The 13,533-nt window shown below is 28.2% G+C and overlaps 1 protein-coding gene across 6 annotated transcripts in view; it reads left to right on the top strand.

Annotated features, from left to right (window-relative positions):
* Positions 1-13,533, top strand: part of LOC104610170 (vacuolar cation/proton exchanger 5-like) — a 35,813-nt gene that overhangs the window by 17,887 nt on the left and 4,393 nt on the right. For 2 of the 6 annotated variants that reach the window (XM_088902666.1, XM_088902665.1), the window contains exons 6-11: positions 687-883; positions 983-1,195; positions 1,769-1,906; positions 7,455-7,571; positions 7,658-7,711; positions 10,283-10,372. In XM_088902666.1, coding sequence (XP_088758792.1) covers positions 687-883; positions 983-1,195; positions 1,769-1,906; positions 7,455-7,571; positions 7,658-7,711; positions 10,283-10,372 — 809 coding nt within the window. Of the gene's footprint in view, positions 1-686; positions 884-982; positions 1,196-1,768; positions 1,907-7,454; positions 7,572-7,657; positions 7,712-10,282; positions 10,400-13,533 lie in introns of all 6 variants that reach the window. The other 4 variants (XM_088902664.1, XM_088902669.1, XM_088902668.1 and 1 more) reach the window with 3 other exon arrangements.

The raw sequence follows: 13,533 nt of genomic DNA, 5'->3' as shown, positions 1-13,533 counted from the left end.
AAATAATAATAAAATACAAATTAAAATTCGACAATTCCAAAGTTGTGGTTGCAATTATTGTATTTATTATATATCTTTATATAAAAAGCAAAACCACTATAAAAAATGTAATGAAAAACATCCAAAGCCACTTTTTGTTTACATCTAAAAGAGAAGCCTAAAAGTATACATATGTGTTCAAGTAATGGTAAAGATATAATAATGTAGTGGATTGTTGTATTTCTCTCTTCTCCCTATTCTATCTTTTCAGTTTTTAGTTATAAGTTTTATTATTGTCAATCTTCTATCAATGGAGAGTGTTGAATCTTGGTGCGTCAAAAAACTGATTGTATCTTGTAAAAATCTCTATCATGGCATCAGTTCCTATTTAATCAATTATATTCCAAGAAATTGTAATAGTTAGGTTAGCTTTTTCACCAAATTTGTTGTTTCTTGTAATCGTACTATTTTTTTGGTCTTCTATCCCATCATTTATCAAAGATATTATTTTAAGGGAGATATAAATTATTAGTGAACTTAATCAACCTTAAGGCTTTAAAAAAATCATATCATAATTTATTTTCTTGGTTCATTTTATTTGATAAGCCAAAAATAGTATTCAATGTTATCATATTTTAATTATTTGTCTATGACATTTATAATTATAACTAGACTTATTTGCATTATATTAAAATTTGAATTTGCAGTTGGAGGTCTCTTAAATGCAACTTTTGGTAATGCAACCGAATTGATAATATCAATTTATGCACTTAAAAATGGAATGATTCGTGTTGTTCAACAATCATTACTGGGTTCAATTTTGTCAAACATGTTATTGGTACTTGGTTGTGCATTTTTTAGTGGTGGAATTGTTTTTCACAAGAAAGAACAAGTGTTTAACAAGGTACACACATCATATTCTATTTTATATTAATAGTACTTTTTCTTTTAAATATTTCATAATGCCATTAATGACTATAAAAATAATTGTCTTTATGGATAGGCAACTGCTATGGTAAATTCAGGGTTACTCTTGATGGCAGTTATGGGTATAACATTTCCAGCTGTCCTCTACTACACACACACTGAATTGCATTTTGGAAAATCAGAATTGGCACTTTCAAGGTTTAGCAGTTGTATAATGCTTATAGCATATGGTGCCTATCTTGTTTTCCAATTGAAGAATCAAAAAAATCTTTACACTCCTATCAATGAGGTTAGTATCTCAAATGATTTAAAGTGAAATATAATTTTTTTATTTGACATATATGATTTTATTTAGAAAGGTTTGAATTTAAAAATATGTCAACAAAATAAAATAAAAATAATATTTTAAATATAATGATTCTATAACCTTTAACTTAGTTTAAAAAAAGCATATTACTCTAACAAGGAATTATAAAGCCCATTTATGTTGATAGAATCTTGTTCTACTATTGGGATAGTATACTATTCTTTATTTCCCATTTTTATATTCTTTAATTTCACACATAATACAATGCATATTCTTTATAAAAGCAATTAAAGATAAATATTAATATTCCAGAACTAGAATAAAAGTGATCCTAAGTGTTTTGAGTCTAAATTTTATTTAAATGCAATAATTTAAATCCTTAGTATGTATATGTGTGTGTGTATAAATTAAACCATATTAATATTATACAAATTGTCCTATTCTATAATACATTTGTTTTATTGTAATTATTTGCTAACATTTCTTTTATTTTTTTATTAACTCTATCTATTTAGCTTTTTGATGAATTAATAGGCATACATTTTCTAAACTTAGGATGAAAATAAAGTCGAAGAGGAGGTCTTAGATGAGGATGAAGTTCCTGAGATCTCTAAATGGGAATCAATAATATGGCTTTTAGTTTTAACAGCTTGGATTTCATTTCTATCAGGGTACTTGGTTGATGCCATAGAGGTAAGTTGTTTCTTAACCTTCTTAGACCATTGAATAAATAGATCTTATAACATGAATCAATATCTTTACTACACTAAAAATCAATTGCCTCTTGATTGAAAAATCAATTATTTTTGCATTGTTTAGCCAATAGAATTAAAAATATGTACCATGATATTTGCTATAGATGTAATGTTTCTTTTAAACTCAAATTTGTCATATAAATGGTTTTAGAAAATAACATATAACTTTAAGCTATTATACCTTTTCTCCATTATCTAATGAAATATATTTTGTTCTATTTTTTAAATAATATACTTTAAAGAAAGAAGTTCCTAATAAAATATAACTTTGAATTACTTTGTTTTTCATATAACATACTTGAAATGACACATTACTATCCTATATTTTGGGAGTAGTGGCAATTACCCCCCCCCCCCCCCCCCTTCCCTCCCCAAACTTTCAGATTATAAAAATGCCCCATTGACATTTAGTTTAGTAAAAGAAGTTAATTTACCAAAATACCCACTCAAGAAACTTCTGTAAAATGGAAGTTAATTACAACAAAATAAAAACCAAGAAACTTCTATAAGGACCAGGAATTTCAACAAACACAATATGTAGTTAATATCAACTAGACTGACAACAAATGGAATAAATCCCATCACTTGTAGAAAATTGTTGGAAAAAGGGTAATTTGGGGATTTGGAAATGTTTAAACAATTAAATTAGAAGCTTTTTCATGGTTAACTAACGAAGTGCTATTAAAGGAGTGTCTTTGTTGTAATCTGAAAGTTCAGGGGGTAATTTCCATTATCCTCAAAGTATAGGGTAATGATATAATTTACCCAAAATACTATCTTATGATTTTCTTTAGTGAGATTTAAATGAAATTTAGTAAGACTAGCAAATGTGCACATGCCAATTTAAGATGATGATGATGATGACGATGATGATGATGATAGTAAAAGTATGTTTCTAAATTTTCTTCATTTTTTTTGTATTTCTTTGCATATAGAAATTATTCTTAGTTAATACACTTATTTTTGTTTAATATGATGAGTATATGATATTAGAGAGTGCCTAAATGTTTTTGATAAAACTTTACATTTTTTATTTTTATCTTTTAAATTTTTTATTTAATTATGACATCAAAGGTTGATACATCTGACTTGAAAGGTTGAACTATTGACTTTTCACCAAATAGGAAAACAACACTTTTAGGTTAGTTTTGAAATTTGTCTTTCATTTACATCGTCAATAGAAACAATTCTTGTCTATCATATTTATTTTTCTTTAACATGGCTAATATAAAATATTATAGATTCACCCAAATGTTTTTTGCAATATTTCTATATTTTTTTATTTTTCTTTTATTTTCTTTATTTTTTATTATTTAATTATGATATCAAAGGCTAACAAATTTGATCAGGAATATTGAATTATTGCTACCACCAAATAGGAAAACAAATGTCAGTTTTTAAAATTTTCATTTCTTCCAACATCAATAAAACAATTTTTATTTATCATACTTAATTTTATTTAATATGAATAATATAAGATATTAGAAATGTGCCTTATGTTTTGTACAATTTTTTATCTTTTTGTAATTATTATATTTATTTTTATTTTAAAAGTTTATTATTAACTATGACATCATGGGTTGACCCAATTTAATGAGAGAAAATTAAACAAGGTAAAAAGCAATAGTTTAAATTACACTTTTTTTGCCTTTACAATCAAAGAGGGGCCAAATTCAAAAGTACAAGTATTTTAATCAAACAAAAGCACCACACTCTCATTTGTTCTTTTAATAGTAGTAGAGATATTGATTAACTCCAAGAGAAATTTTATTCATGCATGTTTATAATCAAAAAGTAGGTTTAGAGAAAGCTATTCATTTATGGGATAAGTTTAAACACAATGACCCATCCTTAAATTAGGATTAATTAAAAAGGGGATTTTAAATACTTAAACATACAAGCATTTGACATTATGAAATTCATAGGAAAAACTTATGTTAAAAGTAAGTATATATATATATATTAAAAGAAACAAAAAAAAAGTAGCAAACGGATGGGAATCAAAGTAGAGAAAGTTTGGAGTATCAAGGAGAAAGGATGAAAATGGGTCCTTTTATAAGGATCACCAGCCTTGGTATGGACATCCTACTAAATGTAAGGTAGCGTGGTTTTCACCTACAAACTCCACATGGACCAACCTTTAAAAGGCCAACTATAACTTATGTGGTGGAAGTGAGAAAACCTTATCAAATTGTGTTTTAAGTCAAATTTACTAAAAAATTAAAATGTTTCAAAATAAAAGATATGATCTCAATATTTAATAGAAAAAGAGAAAGATAAACATTTATCAAGCTATACCTATTTATACTATATATAAAAGTGTGGATGCAAAGTGAAAGTTTTTTGGACCAAAATTACCCTCTATTTTTTTGTTTGAGAAAGGGTATAAAAGTCATTTATGACAACTTTAATGCCAGCTTTAATGGCTACTAAAATTCTCATATTTGTTTATTTATTCCATCTCTAATTGTAAGGGTTGAAAATGTAACTTCAATTATTACTTTCCACCTCATTCAATCCCCTCTCGTTAAGTCTTAAAGCTAAGGTATTAACTCCTATTTTCTCTTATTAAATTCTATATTTAAGTTATTTTTCAATAATAAATGCTACTAATTAGATCTATGTCAATATTTTTAACAATATAAACCCATATATTTCAAAACTGACTCCAAAACAAAATCATTCTTTATCCAAGTGGTGGCTATGCAATTCAACCATCCGAATCAAATTGATCAACCTATGAAGTCATAGTTAGGTAATAAAATTTAAAAAATAGAAATAAAAATAGAAAATTATAAAAATATAAAAAAATAGACATATTTATGATATTTTTATTAATCAAATTATAAAATTAGTGTAATAAACAACAATTATTTTTATTAATAATGAAAATTAAATACATAATTTAGAATTGAACAAAAATGAAATTATTTTACTGTTTGACAAAGATCAATAATTCAACTTTCGGGTCAAATGTGTTAACATTTAATTTCATAAATAAATATTAAAAATTAATAAAACAAAAATTGAAAAAATAATAAATTTTGCAAAAAAAATCAGTCATATGTAATATCATATAGTTATCATATTAAGCAAAAAGTAAGTGTGATGTATCAAAATTATTTTTACACACAGAAATACAAAAAAGAAAAAGAAAAAATTGAATACATCTATAATTGTATATTTTCACTACTATTAAAAATATGAATATTGTGGAACTTTCTTTTTCAATTTATTAGCCCTCGAGACCAAACAAAAGTTTACACACCATAATGTACTTTTTATTATATATTGTATAAGTTTTAAGAGTTCTTGCTTTATTATATATATTCTCTTTGAGGGCTAAGGTTCATGACCCCCGACCTTTTCTTTTTGGGGGGTTTAAGACTAAGCTCTATTAATTTACTTAAAACTTCAAGACCAAAGGAGGGGGAGGGGAAGAGAAGTTATAGTAATTGATTCATTACAAATTTTAAAACCATGAATCTCCACATTGACTTCTTTCTAACATGGGTAGGACTATTTGGATTATTCATAAATAATCCTTTAATCTCATATATTTGACAGTTACTTTGACAAATGAAGATCCATGAAATATAAAGAATCAAAAAGTTAGCATACAATAACAAAGAGGGAGGAATTGAAAGAAATGGAATGAAGAAAATTCTTTGCATTGCATGGGATATTAATAAATTGGATAAAACTACATGCTTTTCAGATCAATATTAAATGTTTATTGATATTATATAGGTAATCATAAAACTTATGGTTAAGGGGATTTATAAGAAAGTAGGAGGAAATTATTATAGTTGTATTTGACAAAGGATATGGTGTAAGGAATAGCTTAACTTGGAGGTTAGAATGACATATGAAAACTTATATATTTATTTGTTTTTCAATCTAAATAGTGATTTTATGTGAAAAGCAATTTGGGAAACATGGAAAGCATCCTAAGTTAATCAAAAGTCTTGGTAATGAGTAAGGAATTTACAATTAAAACATACAAAGAGGTAATGAAAGAAGTAACCACAGAACGAAGCTTCTTTGTGAAGAATTTAGAAGCTTATAAAATTTTCAAAATATAAAGGTTTAATCATCCCAATCCCCAATATAGTGATTAGAGTTATAAACTTGAGCCTTTGTCATACATTGACAAAGGAGAAAAGAAAGAAAGTCTTAATGAATTGAGAAATGGGGAAGTTCAAATCTTAAGAAGGGTTGAAATGGCTCCATTTGAGGTTTACTAATTGAAAGGTTTGGGCAGTTGATTCATTTGTAAGATGGGTAAGGTGCATACCTTCCAATGTGGTGTTGCTTGAGACATTAAGGTGTTGATGCCAAAGAGATATTTAAATAAAAGGAGAAATCAATTTAAAGAGATGAGTTTGGTGAAGAAGCTTCAAGTAGCAATCTTCCTACTTAAATTCCACTTGAAGATGATGGGATTCTATTGTGCTTAAAAAATCTAATATAAATGTGAGAGAATTATGACAAAAATTGATGAAAACGCATTAAGTCCAAGAGAGTAGAGATTAATGAGAAATGGTAGGAAGAGTGATAGGTCTCAAAGGTAGAACATGGATAGGATTTAAGAGGGGAAAAGTCTTATTTATGAGCTATTAAAGTAATTTTATTATAAATAAGAAATTTAATTTTTTTAATTAGGGATAAATATTATATTTCTCTAATTCTTTGGGGGTTTTCAAAAAGGGTAAAGTTTTTGTAGTGTAATCTTGTACACTTATTATATGTCTAGTATGATTGGCATTAATGATATGATGGGTAACTTTGGTATCTCCCATAACTTTGAGATGTTGAATAATGTGATCAAGGTTGCTTTGCATCCAATACCATCAAAAGTTATTTCCAGGTTAAATTAGATTAAAAGTCAACAAACTCAAATTGCATTTGATGTAGTTCAAAGGGGTTTGTTACAATTTTGATTTAATCAATTTGGGGTTATTAAAGGCAAAAATTATTATAGTGGGATTAGATTGTGTTACTTAGTCTAATGTTAAATGGATCTAAGAAAAAAAGAGTTTTTTAATGAGTGTTGTTTGTTGAGGAAGTGTTTAATGGGTTGTTCGTAACCATTTGTAAGGCCTAATCATGCTCTAAATTTTTAAATTGGGCCCAACTAAACCAAGCAATATATAGTTCTATTGGCTCTAGGGTGTAAAATGTCTATCTGAAGGGACATCTTTAGAAAATGTTTTGAAAGTGTTTATAGAGGTCTTGTTAAAGGTTTTAGATGTATTTCAAATGATCAAAGGGTGAGACCTCACTATAAGAGTTAATTAACCAACAAAAATCTGGTATAGACAAACCCAAGTATGCATTAATATATTCCTTATGGATATTCATGATATTATTAACATAAAGAATATACATTAGTAATAATGTTACACTTATGTTTTATTTCAACTTTATATTTACCAACTTAATATTATATTTATTATTGTATGATCATTGAACTACTTTTATAGGGGGCTTCAATTGTGTGGAAAATTCCAGTTGCCTTTATTAGTGTTATACTACTTCCAATTGTAGGCAATGCAGCAGAACATGCAAGTGCAATCATGTTTGCCATGAAAGATAAACTTGTAAGTTTTTATGAAACTAGAATGATTAAGATTTTGTTTTATTTTTATTGCTATGGTATTATATATTTTTCCGAATTTCTTCATAGGACATTTCTTTGGGAGTTGCAATAGGGTCATCAACTCAGATATCCATGTTTGGGGTATGTAATCAATATTATCTGGATATACTACCAAAAAAAGTCAATATCATTTGGGTAACTTGTTCTCCTTTTTTATTTAGGATAAATATATAATCATGTCACTTAAAACCAATAAACAAATTAACATTAAATATATAACAACAAGAGGTTTTTTTTTTTTTTTGCAATTTCTATAAGAAGACTTATGTTATAACTTAAATATAATTTAAAAACATTGAGAAACTATAAAACAAATTTCATTGTCACTGGTTATTATTTAATTGTTATCACCATACATCATAAAATTTTAATTGAGAAGTTGATTTATTAAAAATTTAGGGAAAAATCCTGAACAGTACCCTAAACTTTGGGGGTCGTGTCAAGTCAGTCCCCAAACTTTAAGACATGTCTCTGCAGTAGCTTGAACTTTCAAATTGTGTCTAATAGGTCCCTACCATTAGTTGACCATTAGTCAATGCCGTCATGTGACATCAAGTGTGCATTAAATAATTTCAAATGGAAAAATTACCCTTTATGATATTTTTTGACCATTTTACCCATTTTCGTCCAAGTGTTAGAAGAAGGAAAAGGAAAGAAGGGTTATGAAACTGGACATCAATAAATTGTTGAAGCTCTTGCTCCCCTTTTCAAGATCCCCTATTCAACAATCAACTACAACCGGATGATCACCTGTCCGGTTTCATAACTCTTCTTCCCCTTTTCTTCTTTTAACACTCAGACAAAATGGGTAAAATGGTAAAAAAATATCATAAAGAGTAACTTTTCCATTTTGAAATTATTTAATGCGCACCTGATGTCATGGACAGTGGTGATTGATGTTCAACTAACAGTAGGGACCTATTAGACACAATTTGAAAGTTCAGGGTACTGCAAAGACATGTTTTGTAGTTTAGAGACTGACTTGATACAACCCCCAAAGTTCAGGGTACTGTTCAGGAATTTTCCCAAAAATTTTTTTAGCTAATATAGTCATCCATCCTGATTTAAATATAAAAGTGATATTATAATTAATAATTTATAGGATAAACTTGATGTTTCTCCTAAATATTAAAACCTTCTTTATCTTTTCCAAATGGATTTAGACCTCCCCTTTTAGATACATTTGCCATTATATCTATCAAAAAAGTGAACAGATCTAATATATCCTTGTAGAAATGATGAAGAGAAAAGGTTGTCCATGTAAATTGTTTGTAATCTTGTAACAAAGGTAAGGAGGTTAGTTTTGAGTTTGGGAGAATTCTACCACTACAACTAGTTACCTGGTCCTCCTCTTCAATGTTAAACATTGAGACCAAGTCTCTGTTATGACTATAATAGGATAACTAGTGTATAGTTTGGGTTGAAACCAGACTATACACCAACACCAACATATTTGTAATATTGATCCAACTTTTTGTATTGGCTGCAATGGGATCAAGTGCAACTTGTTTGTGATTTCTAATGTCTTTACTGCTGCCAAAGAAAGAGAAGTTGGAGTAGAGCTTAAAATGGCAATTTATGGGAAGTGAAAGGCAAGCTTCATTAATGGGGTTGTTAGAATATTGAGGGAGGCTAGTGAAAGCTTATCTTCCACAAACAAACAAATCTTAATGAATTACTATTAGAAGCAAGATCTTTATTTATTTGATGACATCAGCTAGCAAGAGAGGTCTTAGTTTATTTTAAAAAGAGAGGGGAAGTTCTAGTATTTAGGAAAAACATCAAAGGAGGCTTAAGTCTTTTATCCTAATTTATATTATATTGATAGTAATAACTTTTTATAAAGTTAATATAACTCTTATGAGTATAGCAGTTATGACAAATTTGAATATCATGAATCTTTCTCATAATTTAATATTATTTCTTATTACTTTCATGAAATGAAGAAGAAAAACCTTTTAACATTTATCTTTTCCATATTCTAACTAACAATCATGTTTAAAGTTATTATAAATATAACATATATATATATATATATATATATATATATATATATTTTGCTATTATTTCTTAAGTGAATATATGTTTCCATCTAAATATTATGTCTTAATTTATTTTTAAATTTAAAATATAAAAAATTCTACTTTTCATATAGACGAAACATTTTTGAATAAATTATCCTTGAAAATGAATAAATGATCATGTTAAATTAGATATAAAATATTTATAACTTTTATAAATGTAAATTATAATAAAGAGAAAAATATTAAAAATGTTTGTAGTATTATATTCAAATCTTTTATTTAAAAATTATCTATTAATTAAAATTTATTCATGAAACTATAAGATACGAATTTGAAAATTGTCATGTATAACCACAAAAAAATTCTAGCTTTGTTGTTAGAATTGGTGTAAGTAAAACAATTATGTAAGTTGTAATATTTATGTCATGTCTACATTATAATAATTGATATTCTTCTAAATAATTAATATGAGTTGTTCTATTCATCAATAATATTTCATTGTTGCTAATTTTACTATATTTTCATCATATTCTCCTAATATAACATATGCAATTGTATAAACTTTTGTTTTTTTACTTTTGAGATCTACTTACCTTTTAAAATATCATTTGCTATTTTTTCTGGCTAGATTCCCTTTTGTGTCGTTGTGGGATGGATTATGGGGCAACCAATGGACTTAAACTTTCAACTTTTTGAGACTGCCACTCTTTTTGTTACGGTAATAGTTGTAGCTTTCTTGTTACAGGTATGTATTATTTAATAAGTTTATTTAAATTCGTAGTTGTTATTCTTGAAAAACATCAACAATGTTTTTTATTTCCTTTAGGGATAATTAAACCTTAAAAACTACTATTTGCTAATATATTTTTATTATACTAATATTTGTTTTTACATATTTGCAATAATTTTTAGGAGCCATTGCTTAGTGCAATGGGATAAAGTTTCAAACAAACAACGATGAGAATGTTTTGAGTCTAAAAGTAGCTAATTTGTGTAAAAAGTGCCAAAGGTTTGGTTTGTATTTATTTCACTACTCTCAAGAACCTAGATAATTAAGACTAACATTGAGTGATGTCCCTTCTATTTCTTAATAATTTTAATAAAGTGAAATTTCTTTTTAAGACTTAAATTTAGAATCTCTAAGATTTCTTATACATAGATTCCCAAAAACATTTGATAGTATTGTATATGTCATATATAACTTTTAGGTTGGTCCAAAAGAAAATAAGAAAATTTGGTTCTTTGGTTATTATATAATAATGGTAAATTTTTTATTTTTGTAATGAGAGAATATGAATAATGAACCTTGATTGTCAATAAATATATTTACAAAAAAAAATAAACTAATAAAAATATAAAATAAGGTTAAAAGAATTTTTATAATTTTACCAGTCTCAATGTAATATTTAAAAAAAAAATGAGTGAACTCCATATAGCCCTTTGTAGTATGGGGCCCTATCACTTGACTCCCTAAACTATTTTTTATGTTAGAGTGTTAACCTCCCCTCTCCCCCCTCCCCCAACACTTTGCACACCCTAATGGTGTTAACAATGTGTGGGTAATTATAAACTTACCATTTAATTAATGTTTATATGTGTGAGGGACCAATTCCAACAAAATAGTAGTCTAGCCCATCAAAATAGCACCCTAGGTTCAATTATTAATTTCAACCATTCAAATAGTTTATAAAGATTTCATCCAATTTGGCCCATCCAAACAATTCATACAATCATCACAAATTTTTCTGCCCCTAGACCTTTTAGCCCCTTCAACTTACAAAAGATTGCTTCTTATGAATGTTACCAATAGTCTACTATGCATGTGACCAAACCATGTTGGTCTACTTTTTCTCATTTTTTACCTATTGGAAGCTAGTAATTTCACAAGAAATTTTTAGTACATAAATTGTCTTGACCCTAATGGGACCCGTTTATCAAAACCTAAAAGATTTGGGTTTCGAACTTAGGGTACTTGATACTTGAACCTAATTGTATTTAAATGTGGGTAGAGATGGAAATTTGACTCGTCCCCAGTGGGGCTCTGACCTGCCCCACCCTAGTCAGGGTGGGGTTTATGACCATTGATCGGGTTTGGACGGCTTTTGGGGAAACCCAAAACTTTAGTGACCAGGGGACGAGGTGGGGATGGGTATTTGTCCACCCGACCATAACCTTGTCCCCGACTAAAAGTGTATGTATGGGTATTTGTTCACCCAAAACTCTAGGTTATTGTGGAATGTTGTTGGTTGATTATGAACTTTGAAGAATTTTTTCATGTACTTATCTGACCTATCTTAAACCCACCTGATTAAATGATAATTAGGTGAGTCAGGTTTAACAAGTTTGGGTTATTGTGAGGAAAAATATAATAGGTTTTGGATCAAGGGTGCTTGGTCAGGTTTGGGCCTATTAATGAATGAAATAAACACAAAAAATTCTGGTCATTAAAGTGATCTCCTAGAGTAGTAGATTAATATCATGCGAGTGATGTGCTTATGTTTTAGTCATGAGCTTTTGTTTTTTTGGTAAAATGCATTATCAAATGTATCATATAATTTGGATTTTAATGATATATTTTATGCTTTTTCCTATACATCATTTACATAACCTGGTTTTTAAGATAAATTCATGCATTAATTAAATGGCAAAACTGAAAAATATAAAAGAAAAGAAGGGCTAAGATCAGTTGAGATGTAAGTACATGCTTAGATGGCCATGATTGATTCATCACTTTCAAGAGGCCACTTTTATAGCATAGATTCTTGGGTTGATTTATTTGGATGGCTCAGATTGATTCAATTCCTAGTGCATCACTTGGATGGTTGAGATCAACTCTCTGATCTTGAGAGATGACTTTGATAACAGCCTAGATCTTAGGTTTATTTGGTACATCCTTGACCTGAAGGACAAGGATCACTTAAGCTGTGTTTGGTTTGAAGGAAAAGGTGAGGAAAGAAGGGAAAGGTGGGGAAACCTTTACAAACCTTGTATAGGTTTCCCCACCTTTCCCTTCCTTTCCCTACCTTTTCATTCAAACTGAACATAACCTTAATTGATATTAAGACACCACATTGATGGACCAATATATTTAGTTTCATTTGCCATTGCATTTCCCTAGCCTAGATTAGTTAAAACCTTTGCATAGCACTGACCTGGACGATTGAATCATCTGAACTTTCACCCAACCCATTTTCCAAGTCCAGTTTTCTTAAAATTGGCAAATTGGTTAAAAGATGTTGACCAGGTCATTGACTCATGGGTTACATACTAAAATGTACTGAAACTTTTGGATGCCATAACTTTGTGGTCAATTGTTCGATTGAAGTGATCTTTTTTTCTTTAACTATGGGTAACTTTCTGAGGTCTATGCATTCTAAGGCACTTTGCCCAACAACTTTTCCAAAATAGCTATTTTTCTACCTAAGATCCAATTTTTAGCTTTCTTTATAAATAAAAAACTAAAAACCAAAATATAAATATAAATTAGGCATAAAATAATACATACATACATATATTGATGATGTATCATGGTTTTACCTATCTGAAATGTACAGTTGAACTACTAACTTTTGACCCAAAGGCAAAAATAGTTCAATCTACAAGTCGGCTTTTAAAATACTGATGGTTTATGCAATAAATAGGTGAAAGTCTGGAGGGAATGTAATGCAACTATTTTAGGGAGTTAATTAAAGACTCCCAAACTATTGGGGGATATGTGATGTTTGCCCTAAAAATTTTTGAGCTAGTCATAGAGGGTGTAATACTCTAATTAGGAAAAGAAAAAAAATAACTTAACCAATAGGTTCAAGAAACATGAGAGAACTTATTTTTAAAATGCCAAATTGAGAAGAAAAATATATTGTAAGCTTTAATTCAGAT

This window comes from Nelumbo nucifera, chromosome 4, assembly GCF_055504915.1.
Source record: "Nelumbo nucifera cultivar China Antique chromosome 4, China Antique-T2T, whole genome shotgun sequence".
Classification (NCBI taxonomy): Eukaryota; Viridiplantae; Streptophyta; class Magnoliopsida; order Proteales; family Nelumbonaceae; genus Nelumbo; species Nelumbo nucifera.
Note: the sequence above shows the minus strand (reverse complement) of the source record. Positions and strands in the feature narration are given on the sequence as shown.